Source organism: Atractosteus spatula, chromosome 10 (genome assembly GCF_055471065.1).
Source record: "Atractosteus spatula isolate fAtrSpa1 chromosome 10, fAtrSpa1.hap1, whole genome shotgun sequence".
In the NCBI taxonomy this organism is placed as follows: domain Eukaryota; kingdom Metazoa; phylum Chordata; class Actinopteri; order Semionotiformes; family Lepisosteidae; genus Atractosteus; species Atractosteus spatula.
In genome coordinates this window covers 27,165,718-27,185,937 of record NC_142715.1, presented here as the reverse complement: position 1 = coordinate 27,185,937, position 20,220 = coordinate 27,165,718, and the positions used below count along the sequence as shown (strand labels likewise).

General features: G+C 42.3%; 2 protein-coding genes across 2 annotated transcripts; one reads left to right on the top strand and one right to left on the bottom strand.

Annotated features, from left to right (window-relative positions):
- Nucleotides 1–655: 655 nt before the first annotated feature.
- On the bottom strand, nt 656–6,392 carry LOC148826801 (scavenger receptor cysteine-rich type 1 protein M130-like). Its single transcript, XM_088926374.1, has 5 exons — nt 6,341–6,392; nt 5,847–6,161; nt 2,211–2,525; nt 1,528–1,845; nt 656–690 (listed from the first exon to the last, which is right to left on the bottom strand). The coding sequence occupies exons 1-5, from the start codon at nt 6,390–6,392 to the stop codon at nt 656–658; spliced, it is 1,035 nt and encodes a 344-aa protein (XP_088782500.1).
- A 10,006-nt stretch (nt 6,393–16,398) lies between these two features.
- LOC148826800 (uncharacterized) lies at nt 16,399–19,770 on the top strand. Its single transcript, XM_088926283.1, has 7 exons — nt 16,399–16,440; nt 16,767–16,856; nt 17,096–17,158; nt 17,751–17,843; nt 18,132–18,212; nt 18,771–19,139; nt 19,585–19,770. Exons 1-7 carry the CDS (start codon nt 16,399–16,401, stop codon nt 19,768–19,770), a joined length of 924 nt encoding a protein of 307 aa, XP_088782409.1.
- The last annotated feature ends 450 nt before the right edge of the window (nt 19,771–20,220 follow it).

Sequence of the window (20,220 nt, the reverse complement as noted above, 5' to 3'; positions counted from 1 at the left end):
GACCGCTGCCGTGGTAGAATTCTTGCCATCACAGAGGACAGTCACCACCCCGGGCATGAGCTCTTCACCCCACTGCCCTCAGGCAAGAGATATAAGAGCATACGGGCACTTACCACTAGATTCTTCAATAGCTTCTATCCACAAGCAATGAGATTGGCGAACACATTTAGCCATCCCCCTCGGACCACACCTACACCATCACCATCTACCTCATTATGATTTCTTATCTATTGCACATCTCCAGTCATTGTTTACACGTCTGTATTGTTTACATTCAAACTGTCTACATGTTTACTTGAACATTGTCTACTGTTTGTTTGTATATTGCCTTGATGCACTGTTTGCACTTTGTTTTGTTTTTTACACTTGTTTTACAATCGAGAGACTTTCTGTAAGTAAGAATTCCATTGTACCAGTACCGGTTACATGTGGCAATAAAGTTCAAGTTCAAGTTCAATAAGCAGTATATATATATAAGCAGTATTGCAGTACACAGATAGATGTGTTTGCCGTAGATCCCAAAGATCTGAGTGTGTTTGTGACACACAGAACAAACTGATCACACACAGCTGTTGCCTCACAGACTGATCTGGGATTCCACTCAGCAACAGAGACATCAGCACACACTGAGAGCCCTGGAGAAACAAAACAGGGGCTAATTCATACCTGGTGTTTTGGAAGAGGGAACAGCTGAAGAAGGAAAACAAACAGAGAGAGAGAAATCAGACTGTGAACCGTGTGTGAGAGGAGCAATTTAACACGAGAAATGAAACTACAATTAAAACAGCACTGATGTGATTAAGACAGTCCTCATTCTCTCTTTACTCTTTACATCATCCAGGTGGATGCTGCACATTGGTGGTGGTGGGTGGGAGTCCCTGTCATTACCTGTAAAGCGCTTTGAGTGGAGTGTCCAGAAAAGCGCTATATAAGTGTAAGCAATTATTATTATTATTATTATTATTATTACCTGCTCCAGGTGAATCTCTGGTCATATTTGAGTCTGTAAAAGAGAAGGAAGCAGCTCATTTCTGTCCACAGGAGTGATGTTTCACCAGTGGAGTGTCAGCTGTGTGTGGGGCTCAGGTGTACATAACATCTGTAAACCTTGACTTTCTGAGATTCACTTTCTTTTCAGGCTCCTGTTTGGTTAGGCTCTATTAATTAAACTAATTAAGCAGGTCAGATGTTAATTACAGGATACTGAGGTACAGAACTTTCTTTAATCTTTTAGAACCATCAGTGAAATCAATATAAATATAAAACTGATTTTTAGTCATCAGTGTATTTGTGTATCTATCCATCAGAAAGCAAATGACAACCTAATAACCCCTTGAGGGAATATTTGAGTTAGATATGATATTTTTAAAACACACTCACGTTTTTAGGAATATGTGTTTTCATCTTTGCATCTCTTACATAACTGGCAGTGTGCAACAGAGCAGATATTCAGTTAATAATGAAAACAGTGTGCTGCTGTGTGTAAGCAGAGGGAGTGTCACTGTGTTTTAAACACACGATTCTCACCAGTGCAGATGACTCCTGCATCCTGTCCATGAGAGCACCCTGCTCTCCCCCATGAAGAGACAGTGCAGTGTGAGAGACGGCTCTCGTTCCCCCTGCACTCAAACACATCAGCTCTTACTGGTCCACTGCCCTGTCCAAACCAGGCCAGTCCTGGCACTGCTACAGCCTCCCCACAGCCTAGCTGCTGGCAGAGAGCCCTAGCATCTCTCAGGTCCCAGTAGAGATCACACACTGTCCCCCAGTCCCCGAAGAACCACTGTAACTCCACTCGGCCAGAGCAGGAGTCAGAGCCGTTCGCCAGCCTGAACCCTGTGTATCCTGCAGATAGGACAGGGGAGAGAGCAGAGACCCAGATTCACAACATAACAACCAGCTATTTCATTCAATGGCATCTTCAAGTATACTTACAATACTGAGCTTTAAATTACTGTCATATAAGTATCTCACTAACATGTTACTGTTCAACCCAATTCAATCTAAAGTACTTTATTCATCAGCAAGGCTGGTAATTTATGGTTTAATTAAGCTACTGGTGATCAGAAGATCATCGTATTGAGTTTTCATGGTTAAACACCAATCCCCAGTATTGAATCAGAGCTATAGACACACTTATCTGTTTCTCTTCTAAGCTTCAGTTTTGAGCTCCATTAAAAACAAAATGAAATGAATTATCCCCCTCTTACCAAAACACTCCAGTCCCACATCATTCTCATGGGTGCAGCTCTGTGTCTTTGTGGAGGACTTTGGACAGAAGGACAGGTGCGATTCACTTCCCTGGCACTGGAGCTCCTCTGTCCAGACCTGTCCCTCCCCCTTCCCGAAATGAGCCCCCTTCAGCACCTGTGAGGGAACCCCACAGTCCAGCTCTCGACAGACAACTTCTGCATCCTGCCAGTCAAAGTCAGAGTCACACACTGAGCCCCAGGTCTCTCCGTGCTGCACTTCCAGTCTCCCAGAGCAGAGATCACTGCCTCCAACCACTCTGACCCCTCGATGAGCTGGAATTTCAGAACAATAACAGAGATCACTGTCCCTGACCGGTCTGACCCCTTGATGAGCTGGAATATCAGAACAATAACAGAGATCCCTGTCCCTGACCTTTCTGACCACTCAATGAGCTGGAATATCAGAATAATAACAGAGATCACTGCCCCTGACCAGTCTGACCCTTTGATGAGCTGGAATATCAGAACAATAACAGAGATCCCTGTCCCTGACCTTTCTGACCACTCAATGAGCTGGAATATCAGAACAATAACAGAGATCACTGTCCCTGACCACTCGATATGCTTGAATATAAGAAAAGATAGGAAGAGAGAGCAGTAATAGAGAGTGAGTATTCATTATTTGAACAAAATTGTGAGGAATTCTAAATAATACTAAAACTATACACTGTTTTGGAATTTTGGGAAAATGCTCAGCCAAAAATTAATCTGTAAATTATCAAGCACACATTCACTGCAGATCAAGTCACTGTCACAGAAACACTGAGAGATCAATGAAAAATAATTAAAATGACCAGAACCTCTGGACACCCCACTGTGTCACAGGAGCTGACATCCTAGAACTCTGGGCTTCAAAGTGGGAATTTGTTTGTGAAACACAAGTAATTGACCTGCAGATATCTGAGACCCTGAACCAAGATGAAGAACACATTCTACCCCAAAGCTTCCTGATAAACCTGGAGTAAACCTGGGAACTAAACAATGCCCTTCAATATAAAGCAGAAATGAACACTTACATATAAAAAATAAAGGGAATTGGATTCAAAAAATTTAAATTATTTTTAATAAAGTTGTTTTAGACATCACATCCAAAGTGGTGCAGAGGTTATAGAAAACCAAGCCTAACATACCCAGTCCAGCTACTGTTGCAGCTGGACTGCCTGACCTGCCCCCTGACAAAAACTGTGAACAGGACTGTCACAACCTGGCACTACTGGGGCAGGACTGTCTGACTTGGGCACTGGTACACACTCTGGACAAGACCAGGACTGTCACAACCTGGCACTGCTGGAGCAGGACTGTCTGACCTGGGCACTGGTACACACTCTGGACAAGACCAGGACTGTCACAGCCTGGCACTGCTGGAGCAGGACTGTCTGACCTGGGCACTGACACACACTCTGGACAAGACCAGGACTGTCACAGCCTGACACTGCTGGAGCAGGACTGTCTGACTTGGGCACTGACACACACTCTGGACAAGACCAGGACTGTCACAGCCTGGCACTGCTGGAGCAGGCCTGTCTGACCTGGGCACTGACAAACACTCAGGACAAGACCAGGACTGTCACAGCCTGACACTGCTGGAACAGGACAGTCTGACTTGGGCACTGACACACACTCTGGACAAGACCAGGACTGTCACAGCCTGACACTGCTGGAGCAGGACAGTCAGACCTGGGCAATGACACACACTCTGGACAAGACCAGGCCTGTCACAGCCTGGCACTGCTGGAGCAGGACTGTCTAACCTGGGCACTGACACACACTCTGGACAAGTCCAGGACTGTCACAGCCTGACACTGCTGGAGCAGGACAGTCAGACCTGGGCAATGACACACACTCTGGACAAGACCAGGCCTGTCACAGCCTGGCACTGCTGGAGCAGGACTGTCTAACCTGGGCACTGACACACACTCTGGACAAGTCCAGGACTGTCACAGCCTGGCACTGCTGGAGCAGGACTGTCTGACCTGGGCATTGACACACACTCTGGACATTATGACAACACACACTAGCTGAGGGTAAGACACAGTAAAGAGAAACAGACCCTGAGGAAGTATAGGCTCAATTACCAAAGCTCACTTCTATTAAGATTAATAGAAACAGTATTATTCTTCATGTATTTACAGTATATATTGGCTACAGACGTGTGCATATGTGACCTTATTTCAGGTACAGTGCCTACATATTATTTTCTAAATTTGTAAAGGGATGAGCATGTGGAGACAAGACAAGATTGTGATTTCTGTCAAACCCATGAAGATTGATCTGCCATCCTCAGTCGCCTGTAAGCTGACATTTAAAAGCAGGAAGCAGTTCACCCTGATGAGATGGGAGCAGAAGGAAGGGACTGATCGCTTTTGAGAAAGATATTAAAGAGCTGGTAAGCAGCTTAACTGCCTGTTGTATTCCTTCATGTGAAGATGCTCATTCAAATGTTTAGCTTTAGTTTTTTGTTTTTGGGTTGTTTTTTATTGTTCTGTAAATAATGAAACACTACTTTGGAAATGAAGGCTTTATTTGTGTTCATCCAAATAGCTGCCTGTATACAGCAGCTGGCTTCTGGGTTTGACACTAACTTACAAAGTGTTTTTATTTTCTGAAACCTCAACCCTGGAAAACATAAAACAGAGGGAGAGGGACATTTTTCCCTAGAGAAACAGAGATGTTATATCAGATTTTTTAGTTATTTTTTAAGAATGTGAATGTATTCATGATGTATTTAAAACATTCCATACTGTATGTACACTGAGAACTGAGGGCACCTTTGCTAAAGGATTGTAGGAATATGGAACAGGTTACCAGATATCCCAGCTTTCTTGAAGAAACAGTGGATGAGATCCTTGGATCAATACTGACTACCAAATGGACCAGGAAGCTGAGAGATCTCCTCTACTTTGTATTAGATTAAATTTTGAGAATACATATCAGTCATATTGTTTTTCTTCTATAGTTTTTATTTCTATAGTTTTTAGATATTGTTGTAACTAATTTGTTTCACTCAATCTCACAGAATGCGGTCGTTGTTGTAATGTTTGTAAATATGTCAGAGAAAAGCAACTGATGTTCAATGTCAATGCTGTAATTCTTTGATCAATACAGCTCTTTGAATCTGAATTAAATAGAGAAAAGGGAGAAGTAAGAGAGACACAGCAGAACTGTAAGTGAAAATGATCCTGATGAATTACAAGGAGGACAAACTGGAGTTTTCAAATCAAGACCAAGAATAAATTTGTTTATACTGATCTATCGGTCACATACTGTAAATTTATTTGTAGATTTACAGCCTTATGATCAAACACTGTCCTTTGGCCTCTTTATTGGTCAATTGTAAAACCTAACAGGAATCATACAGGTGGGGTTGGGGGTTTCAGACAGTTTTCAGTATCTTTTCTACACACTGCAGGAAATACAATCCAGAAGGAGAAAAGACACACAGTGACAGGGAGGAGTGATGTCACAGCTCTCAGCTGGACAGGAGCAGTAAGAATGGGAGGATGGACAGACGGATCGTGATGATGGACTCTAGATAAATCGAGGAGTTTTAATTCTCCTCAGTGCTGGAGACTGGAGAGAGTCTGTGTCTCCTACCTGAACACCTCACCCCAGCGTCCCAGATGTGAGAATAGCCTTCCTGTTTCACTTCATCTTTTCCACAGTCCCTCAGCGTAGACTCTGACCCCCTGCAGGAAACCTCACTCAGCAGGACTGATCCAGACCCTGGTCCGAAGTGAGCTCCTCCTGGTGCTGAAACAGCAGATCCACAGCCCAGCTGTCTGCACACCACCATAGTGTCATTCAGATCCCAGTTTGAGTCGTCAACTGTCCCCCACTCTCCACCATGATACACCTCCACTGTCCCCTCACAGGGACTGGCTCCATTCACCAGCCTCACATCAGCACTGCCTGCAGAGAGAGAGAAACAATACCTATCACCATGTCTACTGGATATTTTTATATTAAGACATTTTAGAAATACACCTGGAATTTTTATTTTGTTTTACCTGTTTGATTGGATTGCTAGTCTCTCCCATGGGGAACAAGAGACAGTGGAGTGACAGGAAATCCACCAGCAGCCATCTTACCTCTCCCTCCACACACCTGTGTCCAGATCCTGTTATATATCTCTCTGTCCATATCACTGTGTGACTGCAGAGGGCTGTTTTGCTATGGTTACTACAGTGGAAAGTAGCTGTAAAGACTGTGCTCATGTGTTTCTAAAAGCTGTGGTTAGTACAGTGGACAGTGGCTGTAATGACGGTGCTCCTGTGTTTCTGGAAGCTGTGGTCAGTATAGTGGACAGTGGCTATAATGACTGTGCTCCTGTGTTTCTAGAAGGTGTGATCAGTACAGTGGTCAGTGGCTGTAAAGACTATGTTCCTCAATTTCTAGAAGCTGTGGTCAGTAGAGTGGACAGTAGTTGTAATGACTGTGTTCCTGTGTTTCTAGAAAATGTGGTCTGTATAGTGGTCAGTGGCTGTAATGATGGTCTTCCTGTGTTTCTGGAAGCTGTGGTAAGTACAGTGGACAGTGGCTGTAATGACGGTGTTCTTGTGTTTCTGGAAGCTGTGGTCAGTATAGTGGACAGTGGCTCTAATGACTGTGTTCCTGGGTTCCTGGAAGCTGTGGTCAGTATAGTGGACAGTGGCTGTAATGACGGCGTTCTGGGTTTCTGGAAGCTGTGGTCAGTGGCTGTAATGACTGTGTTCCTGTGTTTCTGGGAGCTGTGGTCAGTATAGTGGACAGTGGCTATAATGACTGTGCTCCTGTGTTTCTAGATGGTGTGGTCAGTACAGTGGTCAGTGGCTGTAAAGACTATGTTCCTCAGTTTCTAGAAGCTGTGGTCAGTAGAGTGGACAGTGGTTGTAATGACTGTGTTCCTGTGTTTCTGGGAGCTGTGGTCAGTGTAGTGGACAGTGGCTCTAATGACTGTGTTCCTGGGTCCCTGGAAGCTGTGGTCAGTATAGTGGACAGTGGCTGTAATGACGGCGTTCTGGGTTTCTGGGAGCTGTGGTCAGTACAGTGAACAGTGGTTGTAATGACTGTGTTCCTGGGTTTCTGGAAGCTGTGGTCAGTACAATGGACAGTGGCTTTAATGACGGTGTTCTGGGTTTCTGGAAGCTGTGGTCAGTAAAGTGGTCAGTGGCTGTAATGACTGTGTTCCTGTGTTTCTAGGAGCTGTGGTCAGTATAGTGGACAGTGGCTGTAATGACTGTGCTCCTGTGTTTCTGGGAGCTGTGGTCAGTACAATGGACAGTGGCTGTGGTGTCAGAAGGCTTAATGACTGAAACAAGGTTTGGTGTATCTGGTGTATCTGGGTCTCAGGCCCCACATGTACTTAGCAGTGCACACTGACCGCATGTCTGTATCAAGTAAGAGATTTAAACACTAATAAGTCTTTTCAACAGTCTACTTTGAAAATAAGTTATAAAATCCAAAACAGAATCAATAAAAATATTTTCTTAATAGATGGATGCTTCACAACTTGTGCTGAAATATGTGAAGTGTAATGCTGCAGAAAGATGGAAAATCTGCAGCAGGAGATATAATTGAAACCCAGGTGCAGGACTTTGAGCTCTTTCAGAGTTTGAATGATCAGGGAGTAACAGATCGAATGCAGGCTGATGGGCTGAATGAAAAGGGTGAGCAGAAAGAAAAAATAAAGAGGGACACCTGTCTCCCAGCTGAAATAAAGAAAAGAGAGGCTGGAGAGTCAGCGAGGAAAAGGAAAGAATTAAAACAGAGAAACTATTTCAGGATCGAAGAGCAGGAGTAGTGAGAAATTAAAATAACCGAGTGATAAACTTGACTATGAGAGGAATGCGATCGCTAGGTTCACAAGGTTTAGCTCTAATGATGGAGATTCGGTGTTCTGAACAGTTTCAAATAAAGAGGTGATTAGTGTGACTGGGAGCCTTAATAAAAGACTGAAGGTTTAATTGAAAGACGTCCTGACCCAATCTGAATGACAGGGTGAGCGCTCGAGGGAATGTTGCTGTTGACGCGAGTCAGTCCCAGCCCAGACTGTACGTGAAGTGTGTATACTTACTGTCCAGAGCACATTTACAGTAACTAGATTTGTTCTTTTTGATTAAATTTTTAATCACCTTCAGTTTGGAGTGTGAAATATTTTTTTTCCATTACACACTATATGCTACGTTTTATTCAATTTTTTTGCTATGCTTACATGATAAATATGTGAACAATGTGCTTTAGCTTTTACCTCTCAAGATCTTAGTACATAATTCACAGATTGAATTATAGTTGCACTTAATAATATATTCTAGAATCACAGTGCACAGGTTGTTTTTATTAATCTTTTTTTTTTAATTCCATAATGTTAGAAAAATGATCCCTATCATTAGTTATCTAAGACTTACAAACAACAATTCATTTAGCTGTGAAGTATCAGTCAAATGCAGAATAAACATGGAACAAGAATTAAACCTCTCTTCAAAATGAAGGACTTCCGGGTCAAATACACATTTCTTCCAACATAATAGACACATTTCTCAAATAAAACTCCAGTCTGAACAGATCCCAAAGTTTTGTTTAAAGTTGAAAAAACTACAAGATTTGCCTCAGGACTCCTGTGCTGTTACTGAAACTGGACATTGTTGTCTAAAAGCGCCCAGTATGGATTCAGGTCAGAAAACTACAACACACTGCAATACAAATACCTACCACCTGAATGTGACTGTTATAACAAATAAACACAACTATATGTCTTGTCCTCAATCATGCTACAATGTTAGATCCTTCTGTAATATAATTACCATAGTATCTAAAACTACTGTAATCATTCTCAAAAATAACCATGGATCAAAAATATTTTAATACATTTACCTTCAGTACTCTTATTTGTATTAGCACATTCACCTGCAATAGTTACTAATATTATTTGTTAATCGGAAACGTGCCTTAAATATACTTTTATCTCTGATCACCTGTCTGTAATAGTTCTTTGCACTAAAATTGTCACCTTCTCTCAAAATACTCTATTTTTTAATAACATTTCCATAATGTTATTATGTTATTATTATTAATGTTACTTTAATAATACAGTAAATACAAAATGTGTCAATAGTAATAATACTGGAGTCTCAATAATACTCTAGTATCTAATAACACACTTATTAAAACTCAGTTAAAATATTAGTCTAAAAATACTCCAGTGTTTAATAACACATCAGTTAATTACTTTAATAAAACATATTAATTCATCAGTGTGTAAAATAAAATATCAGTCCGATCAATACAACAGTGTTTAAAAACACACTGATCTCTGTTAATACACTAGTCTGTTATTATACCTGTTAGAGAGGGCAGAAATGAGCACAATGAAATAAACAACCCCTGGTAAATATTTTGAAGACGTTGTATTATTGTTAAAACATTTGTATTCCTTTTTGTTTGCAAATGGGAAAATGTCCACAAGTCCTAGCACATGACCCAAATTACAGCCAAAATTTGGTAATTTAATTATTATGGTAATAGATAAGGGATTGTCAAGTTGTACAACATTTTTGATAAGGTTGCTAAATATCTACAATATTAATAGTTATAATAATTATATGTTAGTACTTAAAAAACATTATTCTTAGTTTGTGTTGTGTGTAATAGTGTATAACTGCATATAAAACTATTAATACAGCATTAATAGAAAATAGTTTAAAAAACATATAAGCTGAATTAATATTATGATTAATTGTCGAGATGAAATTCTTGTTAATACTGCAAATTGTTTATTATTTTTCCTTATTTATAGCACCAGAATAAAATCAATTATAATTTTAAGGAATATCCATAAAGCTGAGTTTTAAATTAAACAGAAAAGCACTTCTGCATGCTGTGGTCACTACGGCGGGCAGTGGCTGTAATGACTGTAGAACCTCAGATGGCTGGTCCTGGGTTCCAGGAGACTGTGGTCACTATACTGGACATTGGCTGTACTAACTCTGTGGCTTCCAAGTCCTGGGACCAGTGTTTCTGTGTTACTGGGACCTGTGGTCACAACAGTGGTCAGAGGCTGACAGGTACTTCACATGTTGTACTGAAATGTGTGTGAGGTGTATATTCCCATTGTCTGTATGTGAATTGTTGACAATGATTTTCTAGCCTTTACCTAAACTTAACACATGATCATCAGATTAAATTATATTAAAGAACAACATTTTTCAAAAATACCAGACAGGTTTAACATATAGGCACGGATACATTTATTGTGATGTGGTCCTGAGCAACTGCTCAAAAATCTAAACTTGAGTCCTGTGATTACGAATTAATTTTTAAATATTGTATTTGTATGATAAGGTAATTAAATATTTAATTTGTATTACTCATACTTATATAATTGCATTTGATAATAATTTCAGATTTCTAATGTAGTCAAAAACAATAAAGCATTCTTATTAAAACTTCACAATTTACAAAAAAAACCCTGTCATTAGATAACTAACCTAAAAACACAAATTAAATTATTTAGCTGTTAAATAATAGACAAATCCTGTATAAACACAAAACACAACTACCATTTTTTAATTCCTCCTGTAATGCCACAATGTCTTGTAGCTGTTAAATTATTAATGTTACACCTCAGTTTCTGATGAGACCCCAGTTAATAATAATACACCTACAATACTAAGAATTTCCACAATTTTCTTAATATTTTTCATTTTATAGCTTATAAACCAATAATTAATGTAACTTTTATCAGCCTGTCCTTTTCAATGTGAAAACAAGCAAACCTGGTCTTTATGAACCAGGTAATACTGTACATATATCAGTTTTAATACTATAAAAATACAAGAGCTAATTGTCCTATGACTGAAAATGTTTTACATTTTCAAAATGTAATTGTAAGTCTTTAAAATGAAGAATTCACACTCATAACTTCCTATCATATTGGAACACATATTCTTATAACACCTCGAGGAACTACTTGTTTTCGCAGCAACTGAACATCACACAGCTTAACGATAGAAACCTGGACTGTCTGAATACACTAAAGATATAATGGCAGCATTAAAACTCCAGTCTTAATTCTCTAGCATAAACACTTTAGGTGGTAATAACATATTTACTGTATATCTATTAATACATCAGTCTGTAATCATTTAATATCAGTCTCAATAATAATTCACTATTTAAAAACACGTGTATCTCTATTAATGCACCAGTCTGTAATAATACAATACTGAGGAGTCAGAATTGAACACAATAAAACAATAAACAACCCAGGGTATTTCTGAATCATCCTGTATAATATGATATTATTCTAGAAACATTTTTTATTGCTCACACTTTTTTTGTTTTCGAGTAAATGAAGACTTTTTCACATGTCACAGCATATCACTCAAATTATCACTTATATATAAAGTGTATTATTACAGTAACGAGTAAGTTAAATAACTTTTTAAAGATTTTATACACTCCATGTTTTCACAAATTATCAATAGAGGATGATAATGGCCAGCTTCTGCTCTATCCATCTATAACATTATTATTATATAATGTTTAGAAATCTTAAGAATATTTTTAAAAAATCCAATAAAAATTAAAAGCAACTAATTATATTTAGACACAACTAATTATATTCCCTTACTTACAGACCAAGATAAAATACAGTTATAATATTTTTGATGAATACCCACAAAGCTAAATGTAAAATAAACATTTAAAAATTGTTCAACCCACTTATTGCTCCATTTCCATCAAAACTTTACTTAATTTAATTCCTGTTGTTGTCTGTCTGTCTGGACAGGAGAAGACTGGACACTTACTGGCTGAGCTGTGCAGCACCAGGACAGCGAGAGAGAAGATGGACAGGCAGCTCTCCATTGTCATCAGGACAGAGCGCAGCTGAGACCCCTGTCTTCACCCCTGAGCCCACAGGGCAACTGAGCTGCTGCTCCGCACCCCGGACCCCCAGTAACAACACAGCCCCCCACCCCGCCAATCACACACAGCACTGCCTTTTCAGACTGACAGCAGGAACCTCTCACACAGGCGGGACGGCCAATCACACAGGGCCCTTTCAGTCTTCTCCATATATATCAGAGCCACATCACTGTTTCCTCTCCCTGAAGACACTCCCAGCAGTGCGGAGGAGAGGAGAGACAGGAGCAGCTCTGTGTCTCACTGGAGGAAACACAGATACAGATACAGACAGCAGGGCTGCAGGTGCTGCAGGGACAGGAAGAGATCAGATATTGAACTAAAAAAAATTGTAGACAAGTATTATATTTTTAAATCAGTATCAAGATAATCAATTATGTATATATGGTCCTGTAATTCTTGCTGTCTGTGTCAGGCAGTGTCCAGTGACTGGTGTCCTGAATATGGTCCTGTGTGTCTTGCTGTCGATGTTGGTCAGGCAGTGTCCAATGACTGGTGTCCTGCAGTGACTCACAGAGTTGTTGTGTCTCCAGACAGTAATGTCTTCTGGTCATGGTCAAGGGCAGTGTGAGGAGAGCCTGTGCTCAAGGTGGCAGTGAGGTCATTCAGGTCAGCACAGAAATCCGGAGTCAAGGTGGACTGAATAAGAACTGGCTGTCCTGTGACTGTGATCAATAATTTAAATGAAAAAGAAAGAAAAGCTCAGCAGTGTTTGTCCCCTATGTACTGAGCCTGTTGGACAGCAGCTCTTCCAGTTGACTCCCTCAGACCCTGAGTCTGTCTCTGTGCAGCTACAATCCAAACAGATGTTCCAGCCCCTCCAGCTGTGGCCCCAGTGTCTCTCTGTGTGGAGCCAACTGCATGACTGAGACTTTCTAACAGCACAGTGGAGCTGAACTGATACTGATACACTGATACACCACCAGTATGAACAGTGTGAGGGCACAGCTCACATCCTCTTCCTTATTATTATAGGTAGTAGGAGCAGCAGTAGGAGCAGCAGTAAAATATTAGTAGTAGCAGTAGTATCAGTGGCAGTAGCAGTAGTAGTATTAGCAGTTATGCTGTATTTAAACTCTCCTGTTCAATATAGCAGAGTTCTTGTGTTACAGCTTCACCATAATAGCTGCAGCAGCAGGAGCCGCAGAGCAGGAGTCAGTTTCAAATTTGAAAAAGCAACACAATTATGAAAAAAAAAGTTCAGTCCTTGTTAATACAGCGGTGATTTAAGGCAGAGCTTCACTGGAGCTACAGGTCAGGCTCTGCAGTGAGTCTGTGGTTTTTGCTCCTCCGAGCTCTTCCAGCACAGGAAACCAGGCTGTACTGTGAGGCTGTGTGTGTCAGTGTGATGAGGCAGCTGAGAGCTGAGCTGTACAGGGAGACACACAGGGAGCCCAATATTCAGAGCTCCAGTGCTGCACAGGGAGACACAGGAGAGCCCAGTGTTCAGAGCTCTAGTGCTGCACAGGGAGACCCTCAGTGTTCTCTCCTCCCTACACAGCTCTCTCAGTGTGTCTCTCAGGGCTGAACAGGAGGGGCTGTTCCTGTCAGAATGGAGGCTGACTCTCCAGTGTCAGTATGAGGAGAAGCTCTCAGACTTGACTGCTGCCAGAGCCTCTGAGCCTGAGTGGCCATGAGCACTGAGCTCCTCAGCAGCTGAGAAAAGCCTCCTGTCTCCTGTGGTCACAGTGTGGTTGAACACCTGCACTGTCTTTCTGCTCCTTCTCCCTCTCTCCACCTTCCTGTCTCTCTCGCTGTGTGTGCTCTTATCTGTCCATCTCTCTCTCCTCTTCTCTCACTCTGACAGTCTGTGCAGAGTATCTGAAGGGGATGTAACATTGCTTGGCAAAGGAAAAGACTTCTCAGAGGCAGAATAAAACAAAAATATTTTTCTCCTCTCAGTCAGATCCACAGCTCAGACTCACACACAGAGCTCTGGGTCCCTCAGTACTTTACCCAAATTCCTACCTCCTGAACAGACAGAAGCTCATCTCCATCCTTCTCTTTATCCTGACAATTCAGAACCAGAGGACATTCAGACAATCAGTGCTGCTACATGAACAATATCAGACAGAACAGCCTGGACTCAGGTCACATCTCCCCCTTTTCTCCTTCCTCACAGCCTCTTAGAGACAGAGCAGAGCTCCTGGTTCTCCTCTCTGTGAACTGGGCTCAGGGATCACTGATCTGGCAGCTGTGGGCTCTGTTCCAGGTCAGAAGCAAGAAGTTTCTGTTAACCCTTTCCAGGACCTCCAGCCCCACAGTATTACTTCCCTGATTCATTCTCTTTACTGTAAGTCACTCCTCCAACCCTCTGTCAGAAGTGTTTTACTGAAAATTGAGCAATATGTGTTTATCTCTTATTGTTATTTTTACTGATTTAATGAACAGCAGTATTGCTTCTCTTATAAATGTAATATGATTAGCAGCAGCAGCAGCAGACTGATGGTCTTGTCTACAATAGTGACCAGTTGACCAGTCTGTAGCTCTGAGCAGTGGGACTCAGATCACACAGAAGACCTGTCTGTGTATTATTCCACACCAGCCCTGGGATACAGCGTCTCCCACACGTCTCTCACGGAGTCTTATAAATATACAGTTAAACAGAGTCTGATAACGGTTATACAGTTAATTAAATCACCAAACTGGCTGATGAACTGAGAGCTCGAGTGGAAATAAAACCAGGAGATGCTCTTCAACCTCCAGGACCAGGAGTCTGATCCTCCTGGCTTCTATTCTGTAGAGATTCGTGTAAAACGCTTAAAAGCGCTCATTACAAGGACTTGTGCCTTTCTCTTCTGCTCTACGGGAGTATGCAATACAATTATATTAGTCTGTGAAGTAAACTATTTTTGTGGTTTAATTAATTTTAGTCCTCGGTTTGTCGCTCTCCATTTCCAGCTGTTATGAATCGCCTTTATTTTTGGAAATGTTATATCTGTAAGAAAACTCCGGACAGGAGTCTCCTCCAGCGGAGACGCGCTCTGCTCTGTCAGAAAGAGCGCTGTGACGTCACAGACACCAGCCAGAGCGCCGGGATCAGAGAGCGAGACCGCGGGAAGCGCGCGGAGCGCACTGAGGAGAGATATTGATCACTTATCTATCGACAACCAATTAATTCAACTAAAAAACCTTAGAATCATCGATTAACTTCACCGATTGGTGAGTACTGATTCTTTTCTTTCTTTAAATTCTTTAAATATCTAGAAAACAGTCAATACAGCCTGTATCGATCAAATACCATAGTGTGTTTAGTGTTCATAATGTTCAATCCCAAATTAAAGAATGATTATTCAAATTATTGTTTAGAAATTGTATTCTAGAGCTTGAAAATTATATTCCAAGTTGATAAATTTGTGTAGGTAACAGTTTAAATGCATTTTTCCACTGTTTACAAATTATAAGTATGGTAACCACGGCGACACGTGCCACGTCACTGTGCCCAGCTAGGTGTCTCGCCTTCGTCACAAAGAGTGGTTTGACGTCACGGACTAATACTAATGCGAGTGTATTCATATTTAATATTAGTGAGAGTACAATCGGTAGCTTTAATATTAATGCTAGTGTTCATGTCAGTATTAATGGTGATTGTGCTTCTGATAGTTTTGATGCCAGTATTCATGTTAATATTAGTTATAATTATAGAGTTACTGTTAGAGTATTTACACTAGTAGTCATGTTAGTTTTAGTGATAGCATTACTGTTATTATTAGTATTAGTAGTGTAGTAGTAGTTTGTGTCAGTGATAATGATAGTGTAATTCTTAGTGATAGTGTTACTGTTTTAATGTTAGTGGCATTTGTGTTAGTGTTAGTTATACTGTATTTGTAGTTATGAGTGTGTGTGTTTTTGTCTGTGTGTGTGTGTGTTGGTGTGTGTCTATAAGTATTTGTAGTCTATGTGTGTGTCTGTGAATGTGTGCGAGTATGTGTGTGAGTGTCTGATTGTGTGTATAAATGTATGTTGTGTCTGTGAGTGTGTGTGTGTCTGTGAATGTGTGTCTGTGAGTGTGTGTAGTGTATGTGTGTGTGTCTGTCAGTGTGTGAATGTGTGTCTGTGAGTGTGTGTAATGTCTGTGTGTGAATATGTGTGGGTGAGTGTCATGCAGTGTGTGATAATGTGTGTGATTGTGTGGGTGTATATCTGTCAGTGTGTGTGAGTGTGTGTGTAGGTGGGCTTGGGCTCCACTCGTGTGTCTGACAGAAGTGACCCATCAACAGGTGTTGAGGTCCAGAGTCGCCTGAGAATGGAACCACTTTCTAGATTCCAGACCAACGTCCAGAGAGCTGTGAGTGCTCTGTTTTTATCACTATTACTAGTAATGACAGCAGTAGTAGTATTAATATCAGAATTAGTATTAGAATTTGTAGTCATGGTCATAGTATTAGCAGCAGGAGTAACAACAGTGGTAGTTGGATTATCCAAGCAGTTACTCCAGGAACTACAGTATTGCACATTTATACTCTATTTTCCAGGTATGTTTTGTAAAGTGCTTTGATGTTCTGGATTAAAAGGCAAAATATAAGAAAAAAATTGATTGATTGATTGATTGATTGACTATGAGAGTGAAGTATGGTCGAACTTGTTTGTCTAACTGAACTGTCCTGTCCACAGATGTCAACAGAGGTGAACAACAGAGAAGATGTCCAAACCCACCAGAGACTGGAGACAAGTTTGAGAGTCAGGCCCCAGACCCAGAGAGCTGTGAGTCCACTGCTGGTCTTCTTCATATTGTGATTCTTCCTCTTCTTCCTCCTCCTGAAATTAAAGCTCATCGCAGTAGCAGGGCTCTGTTGTCTTCTCTTGAGGAGGAGAAAGACTCTACCTGACAGTGTGTGCATCTGCGTGTGTGTTAGTGTGTGGGAGTGTGTGTCTGTGGGTGTGTGTGCTTGTGAGTCTAGTCCAGCCCGTGTCTGTAACAGAACTGTGTCTGACATCCCCAGATCAGGAAGGAGGTAACAGGAGACTCAGCCAACACAGGAGCCAGACCCAAGACCCCAAGAAAAGCAAGTCTGCATTATTATTATTAGTAGTAGTAGTAGTGAGAGGGTGAGTGTGTGTGAGGTTGTGTGTGAGAGAGGGTGAGCATGTCTCAAACTCCATTCCTAGAGGGTCTGGTGCATCATCTGGTTTCCTGCCCAGAGGTCTTGGTTACAAAGTTGATCTCATTTTTTAATTAAACAAAAAATATTCTAATACTGTACCTTTATCCAGACCTTAAATATCCAACTGTGCCTTGAATATTTTGAGTCTTCAACAGTGAGAGACATCAAAATATATGATTAAACACATTATTTCCACATCTTCTTATGAAAATAATTAGATTAAATTTTTAATTGGCTAGCCCCGTTTGGAAAGAAAACCTGGAGAGCCAGGTGCATCTTTCATTGTGATTGGGCTTGAGACCCCTGGTCTAACAGAACTGGCCCCTCAACAGGTCTCGACAGGGGTGTTGGGGATCATGAAGCTGGATAGCTGAGGGCTGGACACTGCTTCTGGATCGAGGACAACAGGCCACTGTCATGTAGGGTCATCTTGGCCCATGATGATGATGTGTGTTTGTGTGACTGGCTGGTAACTCTGTTTTCTCCTCCCCAGCACCGCCGGGAGAAACTCGCTCAAGTCGAGAGAGGAATGGCCGAGCAGAGAGAAGGGTGTCACACCGAGACCTGGGGCAGATCCCACAGGAACGTGAGTATTGGCTTCAACAACATGGTTGGATAGCTTGTTCCACACACCCACCACCCTCTACATACAGTAGTGCCTCCTGTCCTGACTGTAGGGTCTCATCCAGCTCTCTCTTAAGATAAGCCAGGGTATCGGCTTCAACAACATGGCTAGAGAGCTTGTTCCACACCCCCACCCTCCTCTATGTAAAGAATACTGTATTAATACTGTTAGACTAAGAATAAACCTGTACTGAGACACAAACTTGGTTGGCTTCTGCTGGTGAGACTAAAGCAGTCAACTTGCTGACAGGTCTTGACAGAGGTGGACGTGACCCTGAAAGGCCGGAGAGCGGCAACCAATACTGAGGCTCTGAGCAAAGATTCGTCCAGTGTAAGACAACCAATGTGTTCTGCTCAGGATGATGATGGTGATGCAGATGGTAGTGTAGATAATGAAGGTGGTTATGATGATGATGTTGATGGAAAGGTGTTGATGATGATGATGGTGGATATGATGATTGTCATGATGAAGAAGGATATGGTGATGAAGATGGTGGAGATCATTTATTAGAAATGTGATGAAGATGATGGTGACGAAGATAGTGGAGATTATAATGGTGGAGGTGGTGATGATGGTGACACAGTCATGCCTGTGTGTGGCTGTGTGTGAAAGGGAAGGTGGGGATGGATCAGGTCTGCCGCTGTCATCTGATAGGACTGTCAGAGGAAGAGGGAGCAGACTACCCCTGCGTCTCACCCCGGGCAGCCGAGAGCTGCAAGTCCGTGAGCCTGATATGTCTGTGACGTCTGTCGAAAGTTTGGTTTCAGCTGCAATGATGGTGACTGTGATTGCTGGGAGACCAGGGGCAGGGCTTGGTCCTCCTGGAGAAGACCCTCTCAGTTTTCTCTCTGTCTTCCTCATGCCCTCTCTGTGCCCCTGTCCCCTCAGGCCAGCCAGCCAATCACCAGGCAGGAGACCGAGACCCAGCTGTGGAACTATCCTAAGGGCCCGGAGAGGGATCTACAGAAGGACAGGGCATGGACCTCCTCCTTGGCAGCCCACATACCCCATTGGTCGTCCCCTCACACACCCCCTCACCCACCCCCTGGTACACCCGCTCACCCGGGCCTGACCCCAGTGGCCCTGTGGCGGCTCAGGGAGGGCCTGCAGGTCGAGCTGGAGGGGCTGCTCCAGGAGGAGGATAGCCGGGTGCGGACCTGGGCTCAGAACATGATATCATCTATCCAGCTGGACTGCCTGGCGCTGTACAATGAAGTCCTGCCTGACTTTGAATCAGAGGGTGCATACGCAGGATTGGTAAGTCCCTTAAACCCCTCCCCCTTGCTTGAATCACACTGAGGTATGCAGGGGCTGGGGCGACTCACCTCTCCAAGACACCTGCGTCATCCCACTCCCATTTCACATCAACATGGTTCTGAGAAAATCTCCCGTCCCCAAGGGGAGAGAGACAGGAGCCGGGCTGGGCCTCCAGCCCTCTGTTTATTCAAGATTATTGCCTCAGGAGGTGGGTGAGGTGGAAGACACACTGTCTACAGATCACCACTAGGGACAGCGTAAAGCAGGGGGTGAGACTCTTGATCATGGATAAGGATAACAGTGGGATGACTCCCCCTCTCTTGACTCACTGCCTACTGATGATGTTATGTCACTCCAGCTCCTCCTCATGGTGGTGTCTGCAGTCAGGCAATTTGGAGAATCGTTGAGGGATGATGATGAATATGCACCATTCTTGTTCTCCCAGGGCACAGGAATCATGAAGCAGGACAGCTATGAGGAGGTGAAAGAGGCGCTGAAATCCTACTTCGAAAATACAATGGTCAGGTGTGACTTATCTGAGGTGGACAAGTGCTTCCGCCAGGCTGCAGCCGAGCTTGACCTTATCCTGCAGAAGTACCTGGGAGATGTTGTGGCCGAGGTCTGTGAATAGCAGGTTTATTTTGATAAAAGACATTTCTCATCCCCTTCTATTGTTGGTATCTATTTCATGTAAAGGATTTGACTTGAAAATGAAACGTTTAATCGACTTACAGGGAGTCTTCTTTAAGATGTGTATCGGATAGCTCTCCACTGTCACTTTACTGGACATTTGAAGTAACCAATCTACAATGAAAATATATACTGCACATCTTAAGGAGCATGAAGAGAAATCCATGTGCTGATTGTCACCAAAAATGTCACAAATTAACCGCCAAACTGTTTAACATGTCCAACCATCTCTTCCTATTTTGCAGTGATTACAATTCTTTCAGTTTCTTCTCTTGTATTTTCCTTACTGTTTCACTGTCCCCTTCCCCCATGTGGAGATGGATCCACAGACGAAACCCTGTTTCACCATTTGTTTGTTCAAAGTCTTTGGACTGACTTGTGACTTGCGAAG